The sequence below is a fragment of the Phodopus roborovskii genome, unplaced genomic scaffold, assembly GCF_943737965.1.
Source record: "Phodopus roborovskii unplaced genomic scaffold, PHOROB, whole genome shotgun sequence".
Taxonomy (NCBI): Eukaryota; Metazoa; Chordata; class Mammalia; order Rodentia; family Cricetidae; genus Phodopus; species Phodopus roborovskii.
In genome coordinates, this window is record NW_026126511.1 from 56705304 (window position 1) to 56732248 (window position 26945).

The window sequence follows — 26945 nt, forward strand, 5'->3', positions numbered from 1 at the left end:
GCAGAGCTGTGGAAGGAAGTGCCCAAACTAGGTGACAGACCCCTAGGGCCTAGGGCGGAGAGAGGAGCAAGGCAAGAGGTGCTGAAAGCCGCAGCAGAGGAGAGAGAGCAGAAGGGAGCAGAAGGCAGGAAACCCTGTGTATCACAGAGGCACCAGGGAATGATGGGAACAAAACGGCACAACCCCAGGCTACCCTTGGCCCTGGTGCTTCTGACCCTAGGGGCTGGGTGGGCTCAAGAAGGGTCAGAGCCTGTCCTACTAGAGGGGGAGTGCCTGGTAGTCTGTGAGCCAGGCCGACCTGCTGCAGGGGGGCCTGGGGGAGCAGCCCTGGGAGAGGCGCCCCCAGGACGAGTGGCATTTGCTGCAGTCCGAAGCCATCACCATGAGCCAGCAGGGGAAACCGGCAATGGTACCATTGGTGCCATCTACTTCGACCAGGTAATGCCCCTGCCCCTGCCCCTGCCCCTGTATAGAGGACCTGCAAGGACCTGGATGCTACTGTCCAAGCCCACTTTGCATCCTTCAGGCTTCAGGAAAACCATGTCCTGCATCTCTTGCCGAATCTTCACCTAAGATGGCCACCAACTATTTGCCTTCTCTCACTCACATACACGCCTATCTTAGCCATTTCTCATAATTTTTGAATCCATAAATTCCTGTCACATATGTTTGCCACCCCCTTTTTCTTTACCCATTGGCCAAATGCCAACCCCAGGGTCCCTGAGCCCCAGGCACCCTGAACTCCACTCAATAGGACCTGTTTTCTACAGGTGCTGGTGAATGAGGGTGGTGGCTTTGATCGGACCTCAGGTTGCTTTGTGGCCCCTGTCCGTGGAGTCTACAGCTTCCGATTCCATGTCGTAAAAGTGTACAACCGTCAAACTGTCCAGGTAACCAGAGTGCCAGCCCCATCTCCAGGGGAGAGGGGGCATAAGTAGAAGGCAGCACATCCCTGGGTAGCTCTTCTATTGACCTATATCCTGGGGCCATGAGCAGGGGAGGAAAGGTCCTGGATAGCAGAGTATGAAGTATGTAGAGCCCAACACTGGCCACCCTGCAGCCCTCACAGGAGAGCCCATTAAGCCTCAGGTTCCCAAAAGGAAGCCCTTGGGAAGATGAGGGTCCTGAGCTATGGGCTAGGAAATAGATGCTAACCTAGCTCCCCTCCCCAGGTGAGCCTGATGCTAAATACATGGCCAGTCATCTCAGCCTTTGCCAATGACCCTGATGTGACCAGAGAGGCAGCCACAAGCTCTGTGCTGCTTCCCCTGGACCCTGGGGACCGTGTATCCCTGCGCCTTCGTCGAGGGAATCTTCTGGGAGGCTGGAAGTATTCAAGCTTCTCTGGCTTCTTGATCTTCCCACTCTGAGAACTCAAGCCTTTAAAAGACAGATATCTAGCATCTGGCCATTCGCCCTACCCTGCTCTACCTTGCCCCAGAAACAAATGTCTTTAAAACAAGAGAAAGCCCCCTTCAGGATGCCTATAGCCCACCTCCTTGCATGAGATCCTGCGTCAAACACCCAAGACTAAGAGAGACGGGCAGGAGCTATGGAATCTCTAGACAGAACACTCCTTACCACTACTATTCTAGTTGATCTCCCAGCCTTTGCTGCCCCTCTCCTGCCTGCAGCTCTGGCTTAAAGCGGGATTTGGCAAGAGGGGAGCTTGCACCATTTCACAGCCTCCACTCCCCCTGTTCTCCACCCCAGCTTCCTGCTCAGTGCTATTTGGTGACAGGTGGCACAGGTAAGCCTGACAGGCTCCCACAGGGGCCCAGATGGACCAGCTTCATAGTACCTACAGACTCCATCCTGTTCGGAGTGCCAGCATGAGAGATCTCAGCCAGCACTGTATGAACATGGGCTGCAGCCCAACCACACAAAGAAGTGTAGAGAGGGCCACAGAGCACCCATAGCTGGAGAGATAGGATGGGGCATATGCCTATTCTGAACATGATAAACATTCTGCAGATAAACTGGGCCAGTCAACAGACAGGGTTCCTGCCATCCATCTGTGCCAGGTCCCAATGGACTCTGGCCCTCATCTGCTGACCTTATCTCCTGAGGCGAGCGTATGTGCATGCACACGTGCGTGCATGAGTGTGTGAGTGCATGTATGTGTGTTTGCTCTGACCAGAGCGGGTACGCAGAGCTGGAGACATGGTCAAAGGTCACAAATGAGAACACACCAGTGGCCATGTGTCCTCCTCCTTAGCCACTTCCTAGAACTGCCCCCACCTTTGAAATCTGAGTTTCAGTCGCTCCCCACTCTGACACCTGTCTTCCTCCAGCTGTCTCTCAGCTAACTTCCCTGTGCCTACAGCCTGTCCCTACCATCACTCTCCCCTTGATCCATACTGTCTTATTCTTCTTAAGTCTCCTGTTACCAGGAGTCCATGATTCGTCCCTCCAACTGCTCTTCCTCCAGCCTCAGAAACTCTTTCATCCCATTGTCCCAATGGTCCAGCATGAATGGATCTATCTGGAGAACTGTAGCTGGTGAGATACTGAACTTCTCACTTTAGGGAGGATGCAGTTTGGAACAGAGATTACAAGATTGGAGCAATGTGGCATATTGAAAAGAAAAATAAATTCAAATCGAGCATAACAGTCAAATTTTTAAAAGGCTATAATAGTACTCAAATAAATACCGAGAGAGAGAGAGAGAGAGAGAGAGAGAGAGAGAGAGAGAGAGAGAGAGCTAGAGGTATAGCTCAGAGGCAAAAGCTAATGTGCATGAAGCACCAGGTTTGAACTCCAGCACTGGAGTACAGGGTGGGGAGTGGGGGGAAGACAGAAAAGCATTTTCTTTCTGCATTTGTCCATACTTTGTGACCAGAAAGAATAGTTTAAACAAAATAAGAGTCTGCAGCTAGGAGTCCAGGATGGACAGCTGCTCATGGTCACAAGAGCCCAGGCTCCCTTTTTGCAGTTCTGTCACCCTTGCCATGACATCTCGTGGCCCAAGATCGCTTCTTGAACTTCAACAATTACATCAGCCCAGCAGCGCTGGATTGAAGGGGAGAAGAAAGGACCCAGCTCCTTCCTTGAAAGACAGTTTTCTGACAGCTGCATACACTTCTTCTTGCCAGAATGTAGTCGCCACACCAAGCCAGCACAGCAGCACAGGCTAGGAAACAACCTTACCTTTCTGTAGTATTCAGTGTGTGTGTGTGTGTGTGTGTGTGTGTGTGTGTGTGTGTGTGCGCGCGCGCGCGCGCGTGCGTGTGAGAAAGAGAAAGAGAGAGAGAGAGAGAGAGAGAGTCAGGACAGTCTTGGGTGTTGGTCCTCGCCTCCCACCATGTTTGAGACAGTGGCTCTAATAATGTTCACTGTGTACACAGGCTAGGTGGCTGGAAGCTTTTGGGAAGTCTATCTTCCTCTGGGAGCACGAGGATTACAGATGCATGGGTTATGGCTGGCTTGTATGTGGACTCCAAGGGTCTAAACTCAAGGTGTCAGGCCAGCACAGCAAGTATTCTAACCATGGGACCAATGGGACCATCTCCATAGCCCGTAGGCTTTATTCTAGACAACTATGTCCAGCTGCGAGTCAGGAGTCTTACATTAATCATCTTCGAAGATAAATCGTAAATCAATTCCTACCCAACCAAGAATCCACTAATTGTCCATCCGGAACTCCTTGGCATGGAGAGAATGCCCCTCTTTTCTTTTGGCTTAGAGATAGATGACTTATCTTTGGGCCACATGGCTGTGTGTCCTTTTTTTTTTTTTTTTTTTTTAAGACCAAATTCAAAACTTGGTCTGGGTGAGATAATATCCATTTCATAATCTATAAACTAATTTTATGATGGTAGGAGTGGAGGTATAAAACTGGACAATCCATGGGGCTGGAGAGATGACTCAGTGGTTAAGACTGCTCTTCCAGAAGACCTGGATTCAATTCCCAGCACCCACATGGCAGCTCACAACTGTCTGTAACTCCAAGATCTGATACTCTCACACAGACATACATGCAAGCAAAACATAGATGCACATAAGAATAAATAATTTAAAAAACCTGTACAGTCTAGCCTAGCGTGATGTACACACCTATAAACTCAACAATTAAGAAGCAAAAACAGGAAGACCTGGAGTTGAAGGCCAGCCTGGGCTATCTAGACTGTCTCACACACACACACACACCTTGTAAATGCTTGTAGTGATGTGTTTGCTTTATCAAATGTTCAAATCTCTTAAAAGAACTGACCTATTAGATTTGTGATTCCACTAAAATATTCAGGATTTAATTGAATTTGTAATCAATGTGTAAGTGATTTGACTCGTAAAATGTATGGAATCTGATTTGTTGGCTTTGTTTTTGTATTCAGTTTTTGCTTAAGTGGGTTTATGAAGTACACAGATTAAATAGCAAGTAAAGTCCCTATGGCAGTAGGTATTGCTTTGTAGGGACCAAAGCACCTCAGATTTGGGAATCCTAAAAATAGAATCCAATGTCAACTTTCACTCTGCCCCTCTTCCTGGCAGCTAATTTCCACAGAGAAAGTGAGCCAATGAAGAATCCACTGTAGTTCTAAACCCACAGCCTCCCGCCACACATGGTCCTCCGTGGTCAAGAGTTCTCCTTTCCAACTGCAGCTTTCGAGTTCTCACCATAGAACGCTTGCGTCCGCCCCACCCCAGTCAGCCCAGAGAGCCTCCAGTTGCGCTGCTCTGAGTGCTGACTGGGCCTGGAGCCCCTCCCTCCACCACGCCCACTTCTGCTTCTCCTCTTCCTGTGCTGTCAGCAGGGGCGGACTTCACCTTCTGGGGATGAGCCTGTCTCCTCTGAGTGCACCCCTTGCCTTATGCTCTTCTCTACTCCTTCCCTTCAGCAGTCAGATTTGAGATCTTGCGGCTCTAAGATTTAAAAGGAAGAACAGGTAGGGGAGTGAGTACTGTGGCTACAGGTAGCTAACTCTGTCCAGCCCTCTAAAGCCCTGAACCCTTCGCTCTTCAGGCCTTAATTTCACAACAGCGTGACCAGTTGCTGGCCTGCTGTCGTCACGGTGAAGCCTGGCTCTGCCCACACTGCCCTGGCAGTCACCCACCCTCCGGTGCCACTATTATCCCCAGGCATCTAGTCCTGCTTGCTACCCAGGCTGGCCGTCCCTAAGGTCGGATCCTGTTGCGCATGCCTTCCTAACAGGTGTTGCTGGAGTACACTTGGTGTCCACATATCTTTCCGTGCATGTCCCAGACCCTTTCTTAGACCCGTCTGCCACTCTGTTCCTGTGCTCGTTTTGAGGCAGTCTGGCCAGGCTGGTGTCACACTCAGCAATCCTCCTGCTTCAGCTTCCCGAGGTGTGTGGGCTGTGTGTGCCGCACCATGCCCCAGTCACCCTCTCTTAAAGTTGTTTCTCCCCAGGCTCTGCCCTGAATTTCTTTGGCCTTAACACAGTAACACACATGTTCGTCCCGTGGTGACAGTCTCCCTGTTCTTACACTTGTCTGAACAGACTCCCACAGCCACCTCTACTCCTGCCGAAACATGAATTACAAGCTTTTACTCACCAAGTCTTTCTCCCTCCCTGTTTACTTTGTAATATGAACCTTCCCAAACTAGAATCCAGCTTTTCTCCCCAGGATGACTTTGTTACACATTACAGCCACTAGTTCTGTTCAGCGCTTTCCATCTCCCTGGCTAGCAACTAGCGATCTGCTAGCTAGATTTCTAGAAGAGCCCCATAATCCACCCCCCCCCACAGCCACCTCCAGTTCTCAACACCCATTGCTCTCTCTCCTTGGGGATTGCCTCAGCACTATCTCTGCAGAAAGCCCTTTGACACCTAATGGGTGTTGGGATCAGATGCATAATCATTAACATGCTGTGTGAGATATCTCCAACCCAGTTGCTGCAGGCTCCCCAGCTTCATTGCTCATCACCTACAAGAACGTGAAAACATTAGAAATCACACCACAAGGATGAGCCCAACTAACAATCTAAGCAATAGTGGATAGGCTACATTAAATGCCCTTCCCTGATAATGAGATTGATGACTACCTTATATGCCATCCTAGAACCTTCATCCAGTATGGATGGAGACAGAAGCAGACACCCACAGCTAAACACTAGGTTGAACTCCTGGAATCCAGTTACAGAGAGGGAAGAGTGATGAGCAAGGAGATCAAGCCCAGGCTGGAGAAACCCACAGAATCAGCTGACCTGAACAAGGGGGAGCTCATGCATCCCAGTTTGATAGCTGGGAAACCAGCATAGGGCTGACCCAGACCCCCTGAATGTGGGTGTTAGAAAGACTGGGGAGTCTATGGGGCCTCTAGTAATGGATTAGTATTTATCCCTAGTATACAAAGGGACTTTGGGAGCCCATTCCACATAGAGGGATACTTTCTTGGTCTAGACACATGGTGAGGGCCTAGGCCCTGCCCCAAATGATGTGACAGACTTTGAAGACTCCCCATGGAAGGCCTCACCCTCCCTGGGGAGCAGAAAAGGGATGGGCTGGAGCTTGGTAGAGGTGATAGGGAAGGATGGAAGGGTGAGGGAACTGGGATTGACACGTAAAACAACCTTGTTTCAAATTTAAATTTTAAAAAAGGAAAAAAAGAAGAAATCTGCACCATTCAGTTGACACACCTTGGAAAATAGAAGTGTAAGATTTAAGTCAAAACTTCATAGGCTCAAGAGAAGTGTTCTTGAACTTAACAGGAAAAAAATCTGGACATTTTAAAAAATATTTATTTTTATTTTTATGTGTGTGGGTGTGTTGGCTGCATGAGTGTCTGTGTACCATTTCTGGGTGCCATGTGTGTTCAGTACCCATAGAGGCCAGAAGAAGGTGCCAAATCCCCTTAGAACTGAAATTATGGACAGTTGTGAGCTGCCATGTAGGTTCTAGAAATTGAACTGTGGTCCTCTGGAAGAGCAGTTAATGTTCTTAACCACTGAGCCATCTCTCAGCCCACAGAACATATTTTAGTTTGTGAAGCACCATAATCTGGACCAAACTAATTGGAGAATTACTTTTAGTTTTTTAAATTTTATTTTACGTGTATGAGCATTTTGCCTGTATGTCTGCATGTGCCCTGTATGCATGCCTTGAGTCAGGAGAGAGTGTTTAATCCCCCGGAACTAGAGTTAGACAGCTATGAACCATTGTGTATGTGCTGGGAACCATATCTGGGCACCTCTCTCTGCAAAAGCAACAGATGATTTAACCACTGAGCCATCTCTGCAGCCCCCAAATGAAGATATTAACCAATGCTACGTGATGCAGCAATAAAATACAGAGAAACAATAGATCGAGGCCTGGGGAGTAATCCCACAGCAAAGTAAAAATGCTTGCATGAAAGAACACATGAATAATGGTTGGGGGGGGGGCACTGGATAAGCACACAGGCCCACCCTCTCCTTTAGCTACATGTGACCTTAGGTAAGTTACCCTCACCTCTGTGTGTCCGGTTTTCTTCATCTATGAAACAGAGCTATTAACTGTGTCAGTTTAGAAAGCACTTAGCCTAGTGCCTGACAAATACTCAATTTTTATGAGTTGTTGATGTATTAGTCCCATGGTTCTTGGGCAATCTCCAAAAGTAGACAGCATCTTTGTGCTCTAGTGGCCCTTCACCTGTTACAGTGTTTCTGTCTTCCAGGTGTGTTCAGTTTTACAAGGGTTTAGCCTCATACAGTGGTATGGAACTCACAGATGTTTATGTCAGTTTTGACACTAGGATGTGGGGGGGCTGTATGGTTTGCATTAGGTAACAGACTGTCTATGTGGCAGCTGCTTTAACCTCTCCTCTACTGGATATGAGCAAGCCCACCTACCAGTGCCCTCCATGACAGTGTAATGGGTGGAAACGAGAGTGACTGTTAGTTAACAGTGTCCACAGTCAAGTACTGTGGACAAAACTAAAGGGAATCTCAGCCAGGCGTTGTGGCCTGTGCCTGTGATCTCAAAACTTGGGATGTGGAATCGGAGGGTGAGGAATTCAGAGTTAGCCTCAGCCACAATAGTAAGCTGGAGGCTAGCCTGGGTTGCATGAAACCCAGCACTCAGGAGACAGAGGCAGGCGGATCTCTGTGAGTTCAAGGCCAACCTGGTCTACAGAGCTAGTTCCAGGACAGGCTCCAAAGCAATACAGAGAAATCCTGTCTCAAAAAACCAAAAAGGAAAATATTTAGGGACTCTCAAATCTCTACTAAAACCTTGTTAAGTATCTATAAGCAAAGAAAATTCTTAGAAACCAGTGTGGCTAAGAATTGATCATTGCTTCAAGCTATCTAGAAAAGAAAATAATGGGATTTTTGCTGTCAACTTTTCTGAACAGCCTTCCATTTTAGCATCCCTAATCTCTTACTCTCTGGCCTGCACCTTTGATTTTGCAGAAGTGGGTCTGGGATGACCTTTCTGAATACCACACAGGTTGTAAACCCAGAACATGGCTATATGGGCTCTTATATGCCTATTACACCACACTGTACTGTGTTCATTTCTTTCTCCCTCACCTGACTTCAGACTCCAGTAGAACAGAAACCACATCAGTCACATGGCCTGTTATCCTCTCCACTCCTAGACAGAACATGACACATAGTAGGTGTACTTCAAATATGAAACGGAGCTTCATGGGAGCTCGTGTTTTCCTCCTCTAACCATGCCAGCACCAAGCAGAAGTCTAGGCACGTGAAAAGGCGCAGCAGAAAGCCAAGGCCCCAAGTCAGGAAGCTTAGCCAAGAGTAATAACAGACCTTGATGGGGAGAAAAAGGGTTCCAGGTACAAGAAGCAGAGCAAGGGGCCAGACTTCCACAGATGCCCCACCCTCCTCATCCCCCAATTCTGGAAAACAAAAGAAGACAAGGCACCATTTTAATTGATTTATTGAAAAACAGAATGAAAACCACTTGGAAAAGCATATGACCAAAATTGTACTCAACCGAAGGGGGGGTTGTATACAGCCCTGGGGTGGGAGGGTGAGGCTGGCACACCGTATGCAGAGATGGGAAAGGTGAGGAAATGTAGTGCCCGCGAAAAACTCTACAGCTAACTTTCAGCATCTTGGGTAGCACCCAGAATGCATTCCTGGGAAGGGCAGGGTTGACAGCTGGATTGGCTGAGGAACAGCATCCAAGTAGTTTATCTAGAAAAGGTGGGAAATGGCACCAAAGGGAATGGAGAAACAAAATCTGAAAGGGTTCTCCTCTTTGAACCTGTTGCTAGAACCCTGGCCGTGGTGAACTTGAAGTCAGGAGGGTTCATCCAGACCCCGATTCAGATACCAAGTAGCTGTGTGATTTCTAACAAGTCGTTTCCCCCTCTTTCTGTTATGAAACAAGCTGGACTCAATGGCAACTTCTCTGGCCCCAGCACTCTGCAGTGTCGGGTCTAGTGACCTATGCTGGGCCAGAAAACTGGATTGGCTCCTGAGGAAATGAACTATGAAGGATCTGAGCCGGAGTGGCACGGTGCTGGCATTCCTCTGCAGACTGACAGCACCACCGTTTGGACAGGCAGAGGGGTGAGAAGCACTCGCGTCGGCAAGGCTGGCTCGAAGGGGGCTCTACACAGAAGCAGATCAATAGCAATGCAGCTGCTCGCGGCACAGCAGTCCCATGGCGTCTAAGGAGACAGGTATAGTGCAGGCAGGAGAGGACTGTGGGCTTTAGGAGGGAATGAGAAGGGTAAGAGGTAAAGCCACCCAGCACCTGGCCATGTGTCAAACTACCCACGTCAGACACCCTCCCCTTAAAGCAGAGCGTGGGTCCCACTTGACCTAATAGAAGCAGCTCTTCCAGTAGAAATGCCACACTGGGCACCAAGGTCCATGATTCCTGTGAGGTGGTTGCCATCTCAGCAGGGGTCAGGAATCATCTCCCGGAACTGGAATCTAATGAGGTAGGCCAACTCATCCACTCCCCCATCACCTTCCCTTACACAGACAGGTAGGTGGCTATGGCTGATCACTTCCACCCAGAGCCATCCTGCTGGAGGCACATGAAGGCTAAAACCCTTTCTTGACAGCTGAGAAGGCAAAGGAGGCTGTCTGGAGAACTGCTGTGCCCCCCACCCCCACCCCATTACCAGCATGTATCTATACCACTGAAAACTCCAAGGGCGAAGGCTCCCCAAACTCACGGTGAGGGGAGGCACTCACGTGACAGCGAGTGGAAGTACTCACTGTGAGGTACAGACCGGAACTGTTAAATACACCAGGTTTAAGATATGGGGGGAGGGGTGCACACACCAATAAACCCCTACCTGTGTATGAAGCAACAAAATGGCACTTGGGGAAGACTGTGAGCCTGGCCTACTTTAGTGAGGAGACTTCTTGCTCCCAAGTGTAAAACCGCCAGAGCCCACATATGTCAACCTTTGGCAAGGTCTCCAAAAACCTTAGGGTGGGCATGCGTCCACAGGGACATTCATCCCTAGGTCAAGGCAACTCGGCAAAGCTTTACGAAGCAACTTCTCCACAAAAGGCACAACTGAGGGCCCCAAAGAGCTGACAGCATTTCTTAGAGCAGAGGGAGGCCTAGCAGCAGAAACCCAGAACTCCTGGAGTGGGCAGCTCCCGACTGCTCTAAGTCACAGCTCCAAGTCACTGAGAGACACACTGAGGGACAGAGGTGTGCTACCATTGGCAAAGGCCTTCATTAGACTGCTAGGATAGACACAGCCCAGCTTCTCTGGGGTCGGGAAACCCCACACCCTATAGAGTGATAGGCTCAACCGGTCCCCAATATAGAAGGGACCCACCCACTTGGCACTGCTGCCATTCCTGGGGAGAGACAACAAGAGGACCTGGTCACCCACATTCCACTCCTTCTCCTGGATCTCCCTCTTCAAACGTCTGTTGTCAGCTTTTTCGCTTGCCTTCTCTGCCACCCTCCCGTGGAGGTCCAAGAGCTGCCGCATCAGCCGCAACGAGAAAGCATCCATCTTGAGCCCTTCAATGTTTGCACTGCTCATCTCCCACCACAAGGGCTCAGTCAGCCTCATCTCACCCCCGGTCAGGACCTGGTATGGTGTGGCCTCCGTGGTGGAGGCCCTAAAAGCCAGGTGCAGCAAGGGAAGGGAGGCTGCCCACTTCTTGCCATACAGGAAGATGAACTCCTTCAGGGCCCTCTTGAATTCCCAGTAGGCCTCTGAACTCATCAAACAAGGGAACTGGAGGGCCCTACTCAGCGTAGTCACCTGGGCTCCTAGAGCCAGCCCACAGCTCACCAGGACATGCCGGGCAAACTGGGGGCCTTGGGCTGCCTCCAGTCTTACAGGAACACCCCATCTTGCAAACACGTGTTGCAGTAACAACTGGGCCACAGCCATGTGCGTATAAGGTTTCAGAGGGAATGCCTCCACCCACCGGGTGTTGGCATCTGCCACCATGAGCACGTACTTATGACCCTCCTCACTTGCAGTGACAGGACCCACCACCTCGATCTGTAGGCTTGACCAGGGAGCGGTTGACCTAAGAGGCCATGAGGACTCGATAACTTTCAACTCACCCTCTATGAGATTTTGGGGAATGCAAAACAAACAGCTCCTGCAGTAATCTTTCACATGCTCCTGCATCCCAGGCCACCATCCCAGTAACCGCAACTTCTTATAGGTCTCCTCTGGCCTCTGGTGCCCCCCCAAGGGAATGTCATGCACAGAAAAAATCAGATCCCTCCGAAGTTGCCTTGGGACTACCCAGACCCTGGGATGTTTTTCCCCCTTGAACATAAGCAGGCCGCTGTCTTTGTCCAGGCTGAGTGAATTAAAGGAAGAACTGAAAGGGGAGGGCCCGGACAATTTCTGCCCTGCCTGCAGCTTGACAATGATATCAGCCAACGTGCTGTCACTCAGCTGTAAGGCCAGCAAGTCGGGCTTCCTGCCTTTAGTATGGGGAGTCACCATTGGCACTGGCACATCCTTCGGCAAATCCCACCACTGCCCGCCTCCTTGGGCACCCTGCTTGGCCAGAGTATCCACTGTCACAGCAAATAGAGAGCCCCGATAAGAGGTTCGATAGATAAAGGGAAGGGATGAGAAGCCAGAAGTAAGAGACATAATATAGGAGAGCAAGCTTGGATGAGGTAGGGGTGCCCCGTCAGATGAGAGGAAGCCCCGGGCTTTCCAGAGTGGCAGGAGTTCCCAGAGGACGCTGAAGATCCAGTTGCAGTGGGTAAGGAAAACCACTGGGAGATGGGACTGGCCAAAGCGCTCTAGGCCACAGGCCACAGCTGCCAGGTGGGCATAGGTGGGTGTACAAGGGGAACAGGAGAAGGCAAGGGAGACTGGGGGACTGGTGGGAGACAAGATGTAGAGACCAAAGCCAGCACATAGCTCATCATCACGGTAGAAGCAATAGCCAGAAATGTGGATGCAGATAAAAGTAGACAGGTCGGTAGAAGGAGGCAGAAGCTGGAAAACTCGAGGCATGGAGGAAGCAGGGGTCAGCAGCTGGTTTTCCCCCAGCAGACCCCGGAGAAGGGAGAATTCCAAATCCCTCTTGCCTTTGTCCTGCACCAAAAGAGACCAGCGAATCAGCCACGCTTTGGAAACCCTATGGCTTTCCCACGTCTCATTGTCCACAGTGGTCCGGGAGGCATAGGAGAGACGTAAAACCACTGGGTTGTCTCCAATGTATCGGGAGAAATGTTTGAGGGCCCAAGCCACGGCATAGGGGCTGTCCCCGCCTGACTGAGGGCCCTCACTGTTCTCATCAGGGAGGAGAGGTTTCGAGGTATACGCAATGGGTTGCTTCCTTCCTGACTGTTCCTGCTGCAGGATGGCTGTCAGTGAAACTTGGCTGACGGACACTTCCAGGTAGAAGGGCAGATGAGAGTTGGGGGTTGACAGGCACAGGGCAGACACAAGGGCTCGTTTCAGGGCCAGGAAGGCTTTCTCATGCTCCTGGTCCCACTGCCAGTCTGGCTTCTGCTTGAGGAGGCTGTGCAGGGGGCCCATGAGGACTTCATAGTCCGGAATGACATCCCGGTGGGAATCCATGAAGCCGATAAAGAAAGACAGCGCAGTGAAGTTGCTAGGGATAGTGAGCTGAGCGAGCTGGGCTAGAACCTGTTGACAGGGAGCCTTTCCATCCCAGGGGACATCCAGGTAGGGAGAGGACACCACTGGCAGGAGGTCAATGTCTAAAGCCCCCTCAGAGGGGTCATGCGAGCTGAGACACCAGAGGATTTCCTCAGAAAAGGAAGGGCACTCAGCTCCAAACACTGACATGAGGGAAGAGTCAGGGTCATCTTGCTCATCAGGCTTTGGCGTTTCTGGTCCCTCCATCAGCTCCTCTTCTGGGCTTTCCTCCCTCTTTTCTCTGACCTCTTTCACATTCTGTATACCCACTGAAGGCTCAGGATCAGCATCGTCACTCAACTCAGAGATACTGGCTGAGCTGGGAGGAAGGGTCTTCCACACCTTCAAGAAATTGCCAATGTCCATGTCCAACCTATTACCAAAACAAGCAGAAGAAGGAGCCCCACACCCAAAGATTACCCACGGGGAAAGCCACACGTATGGCCACCCCACAGAACCCCATCTCATTCCTAAGAGTCCTCACACATGCGTCAGTCAGGAGCCAGCCATGAATGCTTGTTCTCCAGCTTGCACATGCTACAACTTCAACAACTTCTGTGCTTTGAAAGTTTATCAAATCAAGACCTTACAGACTGTGATGATCTATACAAATTGTCAGCTTGACACAATCTAGAATCTCAGTCTCAGTGAAGGGCTGTGTAGATTGGGTAGCCTACAAACATATCTGTGAGGGATTATCTTGATTATATTGAGGTGAGAATACCCCCCTCCAACTGTGGGTGGTGTCATTCCCTAGGCAGGGGAACCTAGACTGCAAAACAGAGAGAGTGATCTGAGCACACATTGCTCTCTTCTGACTTCTCTTCTGACTGCAGACATGATGTGACCAGTTCTTCCCAAGCTCCTGACACTGTCACTCCCCACCTAGAACTGCCAGTGGAAACAGCACTTTTTCCTTAAGTTGCTTTTGTCGGGGTATTTTATTGCAACAACAGGGAACAAAACAAAATAGACTAAGACCATGAAACACTTGGTTTTGTGTCAATGGCTTGATAAGAGATGATTGCCAGCTCCCACTCTCATCCAGAATGAACATTCTAGGGAAAGGTCAACACTGGAGAGGAAGCCTAGCACACAATAGGGAAACCTCAGCTTCATTTCCACAAAATTATGAAATAGGGGTTGGCATGAGAGAGGTGGCCTAGGAGGCACTCACTGCCCTGTCCACAAATCCCAACCAAGTTCCCCTGAAGGTCCCAGAACACTGGGGGGGGAGGGGCAGCAAATGTGACTCAAAGCACACAGAAGCCAGAGGCTCAGAGTTACTACAAACTAGTTCTGCCAAAATGACCTTGAAAAAGTCACTTGAGTCTCAGATTCCTTGTCTATGAATGAGGAGTATGATAAATAGAATCATTTACATCTAACTCAAATAGCAAAGGATCAAAGGAGACAATCATCATGACAGCACATATGTACACACATCTCTCTTGGACACAACTAAAGAAAAACAAGGCTGCTCACTGTCACACAACAGCAGAAGCATAGAGCAAAAATAGTCAAATGGCCCCAGGCAGAGAATAGATTCTTCTGCATGGAATGGAATGCTACGTGGCCACTAAAGTGTACTTCATGACTTTGCATGGCATAGGTCTGAAGACAGCAAGAAAAGATTAAGGACAAATGCCAGTTGTGGAAAGACATGAAAAGATGTTTGTGAAATGTTAAAAGCATCATGTAAAGAGTGGACAGAAGCATCAAAATGTGTCTGATATATAAAGATGCAAACCGGTCAAGCCACTAAACTCACTATTAAGAACTAGATAAATGTTGACTAGTACTAAGAGGCATTTCTGGTCAGTCCAGGAATGTCTGGGAGGTAGAAATGGCCTGACAAATTACCTGTTTGGCTTCTTCAGAAATTCATCCAAGGTGGGACCATCACGGCCCAGGGGGTCATCTGGTACCATGAAGAGATTCCCAGCAAAGGTGAAGGGCAGCAGGCTAGATCCAAAAGAGAAAGGGGCAAGAAGTCAGTGAACCCAAGATTCAGCCACACTCTTGCCTCTACAGGAGCTGAGATGCCCCAGTTACCAGCATGTCCTGGAAGCCCTACTCTAAGGCCCCTCATTCCGCCCAAACTTTTTCTGCCACCGGCTGTCAGACATCACTGGGAACATAGGGGCTCAAGTCCCAAGGACTGTCTCACCGATCTTTGACCATCAGTTTCTTGGAATTATTCATTAGGATGTGAATCTGCTCGTTAGTGACAATGATTCCATCTGTCTCCTCAGCCAGCTTCACCATGAACCTGCACAGAAAAGAAACTAACCATGTAGTAACTACCCTCTCACTTTCTGGACCCTCTGGAGAATGAACTAGAGCTCCCTGGTGGATCACACAAAAACTCTGCCCTCTGTAGTCAAGGCAGATTCTAGAGCATATCCTCTTTTCCATGTGGCCATCTGGGATCCCAACAACCCCCAGAAGGTGTACTTGGTTACACAGACCCCCAAGTGTATGTACAAGCTCACATACCCCTCTCATACACACAGGCTCACGCAACACAGACCCCCATCCTCTAGTTCACATTCATACATGAATATTTTCTGCTCCCATTTTTGTCCCTGTAAGATGTAGATAAAATACCCACCTTGTATTGCTGTAATAATTAAACAATTAAAGGAGATGCTTAAGTGTCTAACTCGGTGCCTCACACACAGCACACAATATTCTTCATCAAGGTACAATACTCACATATATACCAACACATACATACCACATATGTACCAATACATAAAATCTCTGAGGCTTACCAGACAAATCCGTTCTCCTGGAAATCACTTTCCTTCTCAGAGGGCTGTTACCAAGAAAAAGCCACCTACCCAGTCTGCATTCCCCGGGGCTTTCACATGGTATTCCCCAAGTGCCCACCAGAGGGCCCTTCTACAGAAAAGCTATCTTCCCTTAAGCCCTTCCTGGCCTGGCTGGATTTAGATGATTTAACAAACTGGCCCAAGAGTCAGCTCTGGAAGCTTGGGATGCTGGAGTGGTCCTTCCCAGCTCTTCGCAGCCTTGAAGGCTGGGTGTATTGCAGGGAACACAGAAAGAAACAGAACCTCTCCCCACCTAGTGTGCAAGGTACCCAAGTGAAGTCAAGAACTGTCAGCTGAGCACCTGGCCTCAGGCAAAGGCGGGCCTTCCTTCCCTGCCCTAGTACAGGCAGGGCCACAGAGTCCCCTAGGCACACTAGTTCTATAGCCATGCTAGACAATGAATTCTGAGAGGATGTCAGTGTTCAGGCAAACCAGGTTCATCTAACTCCATTTCTAGAGCCTCCTCTCAGACCTGGCATTTGCCTCCACTTCCCCCTGAGATGAGATGGGACACCATCTGAGACCACCCAAGCCCCGCAGCGGAACCTAGTGAACGGCACACCTGTAATCATAGGTGGTGATCTTCTTGCCATTTTCCAGCTGGGATGGAGTGATTGAAAGCATCTTGAGTGAATGAAGCTGCGTCAGAAAGTGGCTCTCTGAGGGTGACAGAACAGAGATAGTGGGGCTACGTGGGAAAGGCCATGAGAGGGTGGTGAAGAATGGGACAGAAAGTGGGGGGGGGGGGTCCTGGTGATGCGGAGGGGCTGGCAGTGCTGGGCATCTCACCTCTCACCCTCCGGTTCTTCTTCAGCTGCCAGGTGGGTACAAACACTGTGACCTCTCGGTGTCCTCGGTTCCAGAAATATTGCACTGCCATGGCGATGCCTCGGCAAGAGAAGAAGTGCTGGAGGCCATGTCTGTGGGATGGCGGAAGTGAGGGAACTACTCCCAGAAGGCCCTGCGTTACCACTTATCCCTTGCCCTGAGCCCAAGCAGGTAGTGTCCCAAGTACTGAAGATGCCAGCAAGGCTCTCTCCCTGGCCAACCCCCTCCTCCCCTCTCTAAGACAAGGTCTTTCTATGAAGTCCTAGCTTTCCTGGATGGAGCTTACTATATAGGCAATACTAGTCTTGAACTCAAAGAAATCCTCCTGCCTCTGCCTCCTGAATGCTGGGATTACATGTGGATGTGCCACCACACCTGGCCCGCAGCCCCACTGTACACACAGCTTGCCATTCATCATGTGCCACGTCCCTCATGTTACCCACATAAGATTGGGAAGGAAGGAACACCTGCCCAGCATACCCAGCCCACAGCTACTCACACCATGGCCACACTGCTGCCGTCAATGACCACTCTCCGAAGTCCTGGATTCCCAGGCTCCCCAGACAAGTTCAGCTCGAAGGGTATGGTCAAGGCCTCGTGGTACCTCTGGAAGCTGGTCACTGTGTTATTGGCCTGTGGGTGGTGAGATGGCTGCCTCTGGGCCTCCTCCCAAGCCCCAAGAAGTCCTTCTCTCAGGAATGGATGCTTGTTTCTGGATGCCAAGGTGCTACCGGCCTGGAGACCCTGCTTTCCAGTCTTCCCCTGGCCCTTCAGCACAACAGCTCTACTCTTTGAAGCCTGGACCTCACTCAGGGGTTTGGCTCCATCCAAAGTTTGCCCTGCAACCACGGGCACCTGTGCTGCAGATGTTTTAGATGCTCTGGAGGCTTTAGACGATGCAGGCGCTTTGGTGGTTGAAGGTGCTTTGGAAGTTGCAGGCCCCACTTTAATAGTGTTCCCAGTCTGAACTTTGGAGGTTGGGCCTGCAGGTGTTTTTACTGAAGGCATTTTCTGCACTATAGGAGTTTGGGGAGTTGTGGGTACCAGGGGAGCTGCTTGTTGACCAGCAGCTGCTTTTGGGGCTGTGGGTACTACAGGAACTGCTGGCTTTGATGGAGCTGGAGGCACTTTGGGAGCTACAGGCTCTGTGCACACTGCAGACCTCTTTAGGGCTGCGGGAACTTCAGGAGTTGCAGGCAGCCCTTCCTCAGTGGGTAGGTGTTTAATTTTGGACACTACTGTAGCTGTAGGCATTTCAAGAGTTTCAGACATTGTTGGAGCCTTAGGTAAGGATTGATCTGTCATCTCCACTTGAGCCACTGGTCTCTCTTGAGCTATGGGTCCCCCTTGCTCTGTGGGCAGTACTGAAGAAGACAATTTTTCCAGACCTTTACCATCTGATGATGCATTTCTTTCATTTTTCTGCTCAATTCCAGCTTGGGGTATAGATGTCAAAGATGGCCCTACTTGTGGGAAGCCTGAGCTAACCATGGCTTGGATGGCACAGTCCCCAGACACCACTGATAAACTGGTGACTTCTGTGGGTGTCTCTGGCTTCGGGTTATGCTCTACAGCTGTCTCCTTTCCTGGTTCCCCATCTGGTCTACAAGCCTGGTTTTCTGCACTGGGCAGAAGCGCCAGTTTTTTCGGCTTCCACTCCAGGTTTAAGGGCAAAGGAGTCTGTCGTGGCAGCTTCAGCTGAATGGGGCCCACGGGTCTCTGCCAGAAGGGGAAATTGAAGCAAGCCTGGGACAGGAGCCAGGCCAAGTGAAGAGAATGCAGTTCGTTGATCTTCCAGAATGTTGCAGCAATAGTCCCTGGCCACAAGGGCCCGAAGGCTGGCCCTGGTGCCCATACACTCAGAGCTGACACTGGTGACTGCAACGACATTCTGTTTTCCATCCTCTGTCCCTGCCTTTGCTGCAAGAGTGCTTGTGTGTGATTTGCAGAGTCCTGGCTGCTGATGGCTTGAACAATGGCTCCTTCCTCTTGAGCACTGTTCATATCGCCTTGCTTGTTGGAACGGATCCTGGAAAAGGCCCAAGTTTGTTGAAAAGGTGAGAAAGGCACTTTGATCTCAAATTACTATTTCCTTGGGATCATGAGCCTGGGCAGGGGTGGAGAAGACCCATTCTCCAGTACTTACTGTATTAGCTGGCACGCTGTCTCCTGATGAGTGCTCTGAGCTGGCATCAGGGATCCAGCTGCTTCCAAACCTGTTGATCTCTTTGAATTTTCTGGAGGCGGATTCCAGGTTCCTATCTCTAGGAAAGGTCCAGGACTCTCTCCTATGGTCACCAGGGATGAGCCTTCCTTCTGCTGCTGGGTGGGGCAGATCAGGACCTCTGGGTTGGAGCAGGTACTAGAGATGCCAAAATGGCTGAGCCAATCAACAATGTCTTCTTTGCCAGCAGCATCCCGCACGAGGCTGAGGAGCAGCTCCTGGACTGCTGGGGGAAGCTGCAACAGGTCTCCTGCATACTGGTCGCCACGGATCCACACAAGGGCCCCAAAAGCCCGGGTCACCTCTGTCTCCCAAACCCCCCGGGGGGTGGTCATAGGGGCAGGGCCCCAGCGCAACCTTGCCACCAGCTCCTCCAGCCAGTTCTGTGTCATGGTGAAAGACTCAGTTAGCCCACCCACCATCAAGGAGCCTGGGGGACCAGGCACCAGGTAAGCCAGAGTACTCCAGCAGAGACAGTCCAGGAACAAGCCTTGTGCCCCAAGGAAGGTGCAGTGCAGGACTGGTGGATAGCGAACCTCCTTCCACAGCTCTGGGCTGCATAGGCCCTTCAGATATTCCTGGGCAGAAGGGGGAAACAAAGGGAGCCAGCCTGTGAGTGGCTAATCCTAGTCTGTCCTCTGCACCTCAAAGGCCCAACCCCTTGCTAAATTTAAGCCCTCCCACAGCTGACACCACCACCTGCTGACCACCACCCACCTCTTTCCACCGAATGGTGACAGAATGAGACTCAAGTTTGGTATCAAGAGACCTCATGCTAGTTCTAATAAATAGCCTTACTCGAAGAGGAAGGAGTATAGGAAATATGCCAACTTCTCAGGACTTCGGCTTCTTCACCTACAGAGTGCTTGGGTCCAGGCCCCCCCTTGGTGCTGCAGAAATGTGTGGCACCCGGGGGGGGGGGGTGGGAGCTACACACTATTAAGTATTCTCATGTGCTGAGAATGTGCAGGCTGGGCCCAGTTATTAATTCCCTCCTCCCAACAGCATCTCCCATCCGTTCCTGCCTTATCAGTCTCCTGGAAGCTTCGGTGAGCTAAGCAAGCTTAGCTCATTTAGGATGGAGACTGGCACAGCCTACTCCCATTCTCTCATCTCATAAGAGATGGCCCAAGTGCACACAGCTCAACCGAGTCTGCACCAGATCACAGCCCATGTCTACCTGACTAAAACCAGAGCTTTCTGCACATCCTCTGGCTGACAACACAGTGACTTCCAGGTAATCCTGTAGAATTCTAGTTTAATCCCCCCCCCCAGAAGCTCTGAGGCACAACCTGTACCTGTAACCGTGGTAACTGTGCCCAGTGGTGGAGATAAAGTTGCTGGGCCAGTGTCCAGAAGAATGTCCCACAGATCTTCATTTTGTCTGACCTCGAGTTCTCTGGCTGACCAGCCCTGGTGTTTGCAGGGAGAGCAGCAGGCTTCATCTACCTACCAGCCTAATCCCAGGACCTTCCAGAGCTCCTAAACAGTCTCTTAAAGCACTAACCCAAGAAGACTGAGTTCACGCCATGTGCCTCCACATCCATGTCCTGCCTTCCCTGACAGTTAGTTCCATTCAGTGACAAATGCCCACACACACACTTTTTAACATCTCCAGCAGCCATCTTGAAAACCACACTAACACCTCTGCTCACAACATTTTCCCCTGCTTATCTTGAGTTTGCCTTCTTCCCAGCTGTAACTTCTTTCAACAAAATCTGATGGACACCCCAAACTCTCCCTCCCAAAACTCATCTGGTCCCACTTCCAAGCAAAAGAGAACGTGACTGGGTGCAGATAACTCTCACCTTCTCAGCTTAACAAATGTTCCCCAGCCCATGCATCCCACATCCCAGCTACACAAAAACAATATGTAAAGTCAAAGAGGCAAGCTAAGGAAGAAAATCATGTGTGGTTTCTTTTAAATGAGGTTGGGGATATCGGTGGGTAAAATCCTTACTGCACAAACATGAAACCCGGAGCTCATATCTCCAGCACCTTGGGTGATAAAGGATACTAGAGGATCATCAGTCTAGTCAGTCAGTCCCATGTGTAGTGAAAATGCTAGCTCAAAAGGTAGGAAGGTAGAAGGGGCCAGAGAGTTGGCTCAGCATTATGGGTGCTTGCCGCTCTTCCAGATGACCCAATCAATTCCCAGCACCCACATCTGACATCTCATAACTGCCTGTAACTCCAGATCTAGGGGATCTGCCACCTTCTTCTAGCCACACTCACACATCTCATAACTGCCTATAACTCCAGATCTAGGGGATTTGCCACCTTCTTCTAGCCACACACACACACTCTCTCTCTTTCTCTCTCTCAAACACAAATTCTCTCTCTCTCTCTCTCTCTCTCTCTCTCACACACACACACACACACACAGAGAGAGAGCTTAAAATAGTTTCCGTTCCTTCAATAGTTTGCCACATTTATGGAAGGTATAGCAATCGGGATCATTTTTAAAATACTAAATATGAACTAATATTTATATAGGCCTATTTATGTGTCAGGCACAGAGATGGTCTGATATATTCCTCTCTCAGTCCTACTAAGGAAATCTCCATTATCTTCCTTTTCAATGAGAAAGGAAGGTTACACGGTCAAGCTTCCTCACAGGCAGGGATATCCAGCACAGCCACCCCGACGTCTAGCATCTCACTTACCCTTGATGTTATCTACACTGAAAAAGCAAAAACAGCTAAGGAAACAGCAGACACTTACAGTCCAGAAAGTTATTTGAACAATCTATAGAGCAACGAGAAAGAGAAATCAGAAAACATCAAAAAGAAGTGATATTATTTGTAAAAACCTATTGCCTAATGTTCCATAGATCCTTTGTCACTTTGAAGTCAAATAAAAACATTAACACCAAACAATATCACATCAGTCTATGAGTGTCAAGGTGCTTACAACTTCACAGGATCCTTCTCTTTTTCTCCCCCTCGAGACAAGGTTTCTCTGTGGCTTTGGGGGTCTGTCCTGGAACCCACTCTATAGACCAGGTTGGCCCTGAACTCACAGAGATCTGTCTGCCTCTGCCTCCCGGGTACTGAGATTAAAGGCATTTCCGAGCCATTGTATGCAAAAATAGAACACATAACTCTTAGACATTTAAATGTAACAACAGCAATGAAGCACTCAGAGAGAGAGAGAGAGAGAGAGAGAGAGAGAGAGAGAGAGAGAGAGAGAGAGAAATGAAAGATAGGGAAAAAGCCAGAGTTAGCTGGGTATGGTGATGCACACCTTCTATTCCAGCATTTACAAGGCAAGCACTGCCAATCCTAGTACTCAGGAAGCAGAAGCAGGTGGATCTCTGTGAGTTTAAGGCCAGCCTCGTCTACAAAGTGAATTCCAGGACAGCCAGGCCTATTACAACAGAGAAACCCTGTCTTGAAAAACCAAAACCAAAACCTAAAACAAAACCACCTGGAGCCCTTCTTTAAGTGAGCCTGAATCATCTGGTTTTGTTTGTTTGTTTTTGTTTTTAGTATTTGTTATGTTTTGTTTTTTGTTTTTTTCCCCGAGACAGGGTTTCTCTGTGGCTTTGGAGGCTATCCTGGAACTTCTCTTGTAGACCAGGCTAGTCTCGAACTCACAGAGATCTGCCTGCCTCTACCTCCCTAGTGTTGGGATTAAAGGCATGAGCCACCACCACCTGCATCTTTCTTGACCCCTCTTTCACTCTGTCCAGAACCAATGACCCCATTGCTCCCTCTATCTCTCCCAAAACTTCTAATTTCCACAAGTCCTCTGTAACAATTGACCTATATATGGAAGGTCACTGTCAAAATGCAAAACTCCATCCATACCACATCCATATTAAAAAGAAAACATTAGGAAATGCGCACAGAGCAGGTGTGGTGGTTTGGATAGGCTCCTATGTTTGAATGTTTGGACCACAGGAAGTGGCACTATTAGAAAGTGTAGCCTTAGTCCGGCAGTGGTGGTGCTTGCCTTTAATCCCAACACTCAGGAGGCAGAGGCAGGCAGATCTCTGTGAGTTCGAGACCAGCCTGGTCTACAAGAGCTAGTTCTAGGATAGCCTACAAAGCCACAGAGAAACACTGCCTCAGGGGAAAAAAAAGAGAAAGAAAGGAAGGAAGGAAGGAAGGAAGGAAGGAAGGAAGAAAGAAAGAAAGAAAGAAAGAAAGAAAGAAAGAAAGAAAGGAAAAGAATTAAGTATAGCCTTATAGCTGGAGGAAATGTGTCACTGTGGAGGCAGGCTTTGAGTTCTCATGTGCTCAAACTAGGCCTAGTGTGGCAGCCTTTTTCCTGCTCCTTTGGATGAAGATGTAGAACTCTCAGCTACCTCTCTAGGGCCATGTCTGCCTGTCATAGTATTCAGTCATCTGTACTGGCCTGTCCTAGAGTTCTGACAGGACACACCCTCAACTGCAGCCACTAAGAGCACCTCCTGTGCACATTCACTATGTTCCCTTTCAAAAGGGCCCTGCCCATCCCCCATTTCTCTCAGTTTCTCTCTCTCTCTCTCTCTCTCTCTCTCTCTCTGCTTCTCTGCCTCTCTCCCCCCCCTCCTTTCCTCTTCTGCTGCTCCTGTCCCCAGAGATCAGTCTCTCCTCCCCCTCCCCCTTTGCCTATTCTTTTCCCCACTGAAAAACTCCATCCAAGTGCTGTCGAATGGAATCTTTCTCACCCTTCTCTTGTGGGTGTGTGCACTGCTTTTTAAAATTACAACACTGCCTGCATGCCTCCATATTTCCCCACCATGATGGTAACAAACTAAACCTCTGAATTGTAAGCCAGCCCCAATTAAATGCTTTCCTTTATAAGGTTGCTAGAGTCATGGCGTCTCTTCACAGCAATAGAAACCCTAACTAAGACAGCAGGTAACCGAAAGCCTCTCATTTTATAAGACACCAACATTGGGAGAAAGACATGATCCATTATAAAGCTATTTTCTAACAGCAATACCTGACTTCTGCCCCCTTGTTGTTCTCTACACATTGCCAGAGTATTTGAGCATGCATTACTTCAGATGGCCCACACAACTCTTACATGAGAAGAGTATTATTACATTGTTTCATAGATGAGGGAAAAGGTTCAAGATGGGTAAATTATTAGACCCGGACCTCTTCAAAGAACCAGCTCCTCTCTCTGGGCCATTATGTGGTGACAGCATGTCAATCAAATCCAGATCTCCTAACCCGCGGGACAAAACTTTGTCCTCCCCACATCCACCTTCTTCTGCCCCCAAATATCTTCCTTCCGTTCACCACCAGTCAAGGATGTTACCCAGAATCCCTGCAGGCTAGCTAGCTGAGGGGGTGGGGGGAGGGTCCCATGCCTTTAATCCCAGCACTCAGGAGGCAGAGGCAGGCAGGCGGAATCTGAGTTTGAGGCCAACTTGGTCTACAGAGTGAGTTCCAGGACAGCCAGGCCTGCACAGAAGAGACCCTCTCTCAGCCGCCCCCCACAAAAGGAATCTGCAAGCTGTGTTCCCACTGTCCACACTGTCTCTCTCCAGGGCAATGAGGGATGCAAGGGGAAATTGACAGAGCCACTGGATTTAGCAGGGCTTGGATCTTGGGGTTGAAAAATCTTTGGCCCAAAGAGGCAGCAGTGCAGGTCAGAGTTGACAAGCTTGAAGAAGCTGCCCTGAAGTTTAAAGAAGAAACATGGAGGGGGCGCCCCCAACAGTGCTATTCAGGGGGGGAGGGGAGGTGGTGGCTCAGTGGCAAAGGGCCTGAGCAGTGCACACAGACTCTGGGCTCAGCCCCCATCACAAGGCAGGGTCTTTAGAAAGGAAGTAGTGGGTCAGTTGGTTGGTTCTCCATGAAGGCTGAGCTATGGTACTTTATAGGGATGGAAAGATTAAGGACATAAAGAACCCAAAAGCCTCTCCTTGCCCTACCCCAGCCTCTGAAACTCACAGGCTCCTGCACATCTGTTTTCTGGACAGATGCCTCTCCCCTCCCCCAGCACCTCGTCAGAACTGGAAAACTGCTGATGTAGCACTGGCTCGCTGGAGGAAAGTGCTAAGGGAGACATTTCCCAGCCTCCCTGCCCTCCTGCTCGCTGGGCCTCCCCATCAAGCGACCAACCGACCAACCAAGGCCCTTTCTAACTGGGATAAAGCCCCAGCCAAAGAGAAAAGGGAACCTAGGTCATTCCCACCAGAAAAGATAAGGGAATCTGAGGGAGAGGGGGACCTTGGGTGTGACAGAGGCAGAGGGAGGAGCCCAGGCAGACAAGCTGGAGAGAAAAGCCAAGTTGAGCTACAAGCTGGAACCTGGCCTGTTCAATACCCAGCTGCACACAGCAGGCCCTTTCATCTCAAAGTCTATGGTCCTCCCAGACTCCCCAGAACAGATGCATTCCACCCTGAGCCCCTGTGAGAGGCTGCTGAGAGCTGCAAGAATATGGGGCAGGGTCCTGGGTTCTAGTCCAGCCACCACCAACCTACTCCTACCTGACTCTGAGGACTCAGACAGGCCCTCAGTCTCTCTGAGCCCCAATGCCTCATCCAGAAAATGCCACACTGCTCTCGAAAAGTGTCTCTAGAGTGCTCCTCCAGTCTTAGTACTCAGAGAAACAGCCCAAGATTTAAGCAGACAGAAAGGACAGAGGCCTTTCAGAGTCTTGGTGAGAACAAAGACGTATGTTGCCGAGGCCACAAAAATGCAGGCCCTTAAATTGATCCCAAGATGAAAAAGCAGGGTTCTGATCACTGAGGCCTGGCCCAAGGGTACTCATGGAGGGCAGCTTGCTCGATCGATCCGCAGAGGCTATTCCAGCACCCTTGAGAGTACAGAAGGAATCCCTGAAGGACAGATCTTACTTTAGAAGGGCTGAAGTGACTTGCAAGAGAGGGGTGGGGCAGAAGAGAAAGAATGAAGCAGAGGGGCCAGGATGGGGCTGCAGACGTGGAGCGAGGAAGGCCAGTACCTGCCAGCCAAGCAGCAGAACCCAAGCTGAACCTCTGAGGACCACTGACTCCCCAGGAATGAGAGAGAGGGGTTGATAGAAGGGCTAGGTGGGGAGTGAAGAGGAGCTGTTTACCTTGGCTTTACCCGTATTCTCCCGGGGCCCCTCTAGCTGCAGCCAGAAGTAGGGGTTGTCAGGGCGGCTCTGGAAGGCATTCACCTTGACCCTGAAGATGCGCTGGACTTGCGACCGCTGTCGGTGCACCCGAGGCTTCGATTTTGACTGCACCATGAACCATTCCTGCGCTGGGGGTCTACCCCCAGACAAGAGCATGGCTGCCTCTCCTGCCCCTGGAAAGCGTAAGTCAAGTGTCACCAGTCCCAATGCGGAGACCCTCAGGACCGAGGACCCCGGCCACCAAGCCCCCGCCGCCTAAGCCACTCCCCCTTTCCCTGCAGCGCCCACCCGCCCCGGCCTCCCTGTTGCGGGCTCTGCGACCCACCCGCCAGTGCTCCACACCCGCCCGCCCTCCCAGCTCCGTCCCTTTCCGCCGCTGCTCAGAAGACAAGCCCTTCCTGCTAGGGGTTGTAGCTAGGGGTGGGACCCGGAGGGATCCCGCCGCCCTCCCCGCCACCCCGCCTTCCCGCTCGACCTCGCAGCCAGGCCCCCTGGATAAACTCGCCTGGGCTGCTGGATTGCTTAAAGGGGTGCTGGAGACCGAGGAAGAAGGCTGGGCAGGGTCATGGAAGCAACTGCTTTCCACCCAAGTTTTGTGTCCAGGGGCCAAAGTTAATTACCTTCCAATTCCTCTTTCCTCGAAGGAAGGGAGAGGAAGGAGAGAAGAGTTGAGCTTTGAGACCCTATTTGAGATTTCAATCAGGATTCTACACACACACACACACACACACACACCACTCCTTTACACACACACACACACACACCGCTCCTTCACACTCACACACTGCTCCTTCACAAACACAACACCACACACACAACCACTCCTTCACATTCACACACTGCTCCTTCACACACACACACTTACACACAACCACTCCTTCACACACACACTGCTCCTTCACACACACACACAACCACTCCTTCACACTCACACACTGCTCCTTCACAAACAC

At 50.1% G+C, this 26945-nt stretch overlaps 2 protein-coding genes across 2 annotated transcripts; one reads left to right on the forward strand and one right to left on the reverse strand.

Moving 5' to 3' along the window:
• Positions 1 to 162: 162 nt before the first annotated feature.
• Cbln3 (cerebellin 3 precursor) lies at positions 163 to 1467 on the forward strand. The gene is made up of 3 exons (XM_051195790.1): positions 163 to 438; positions 771 to 890; positions 1173 to 1467. The coding sequence occupies exons 1-3, from the start codon at positions 163 to 165 to the stop codon at positions 1368 to 1370; spliced, it is 594 nt and encodes a 197-aa protein (XP_051051747.1). The 3' UTR covers positions 1371 to 1467.
• An 8578-nt stretch (positions 1468 to 10045) lies between these two features.
• Positions 10046 to 26243, reverse strand: Nynrin (NYN domain and retroviral integrase containing). The gene is made up of 8 exons (XM_051195638.1): positions 25951 to 26243; positions 18850 to 19505; positions 17203 to 18732; positions 16665 to 16795; positions 16438 to 16534; positions 15209 to 15310; positions 14902 to 15003; positions 10046 to 13411 (listed from the first exon to the last, which is right to left on the reverse strand). Exons 1-8 carry the CDS (start codon positions 26146 to 26148, stop codon positions 10549 to 10551), a joined length of 5679 nt encoding a protein of 1892 aa, XP_051051595.1. The 5' UTR covers positions 26149 to 26243; the 3' UTR covers positions 10046 to 10548.
• Between the last annotated feature and the right edge of the window lie 702 nt (positions 26244 to 26945).

Excerpts from the sequence above, each read along its gene's own strand:
- Cbln3 (XM_051195790.1), top strand. The coding sequence starts at position 163 with ATGGGAACAAAACGGCACAACCCCAGGCTACCCTTGGCCCTGGTGCTT. Across the intron at positions 439-770 it reads GTGCCATCTACTTCGACCAG|GTGCTGGTGAATGAGGGTGG; the intron begins GTAATGCCCCTG and ends TGTTTTCTACAG. Across the intron at positions 891-1,172 it reads ACAACCGTCAAACTGTCCAG|GTGAGCCTGATGCTAAATAC; the intron begins GTAACCAGAGTG and ends TCCCCTCCCCAG.
- Nynrin (XM_051195638.1), bottom strand. The coding sequence starts at position 26,148 with ATGCTCTTGTCTGGGGGTAGACCCCCAGCGCAGGAATGGTTCATGGTG. Across the intron at positions 16,535-16,664 it reads GAAGAACCGGAGGGTGAGAG|AGAGCCACTTTCTGACGCAG; the intron begins GTGAGATGCCCA and ends TGTCACCCTCAG. Across the intron at positions 15,311-16,437 it reads ATCACCACCTATGATTACAG|GTTCATGGTGAAGCTGGCTG; the intron begins GTGTGCCGTTCA and ends TTTTCTGTGCAG.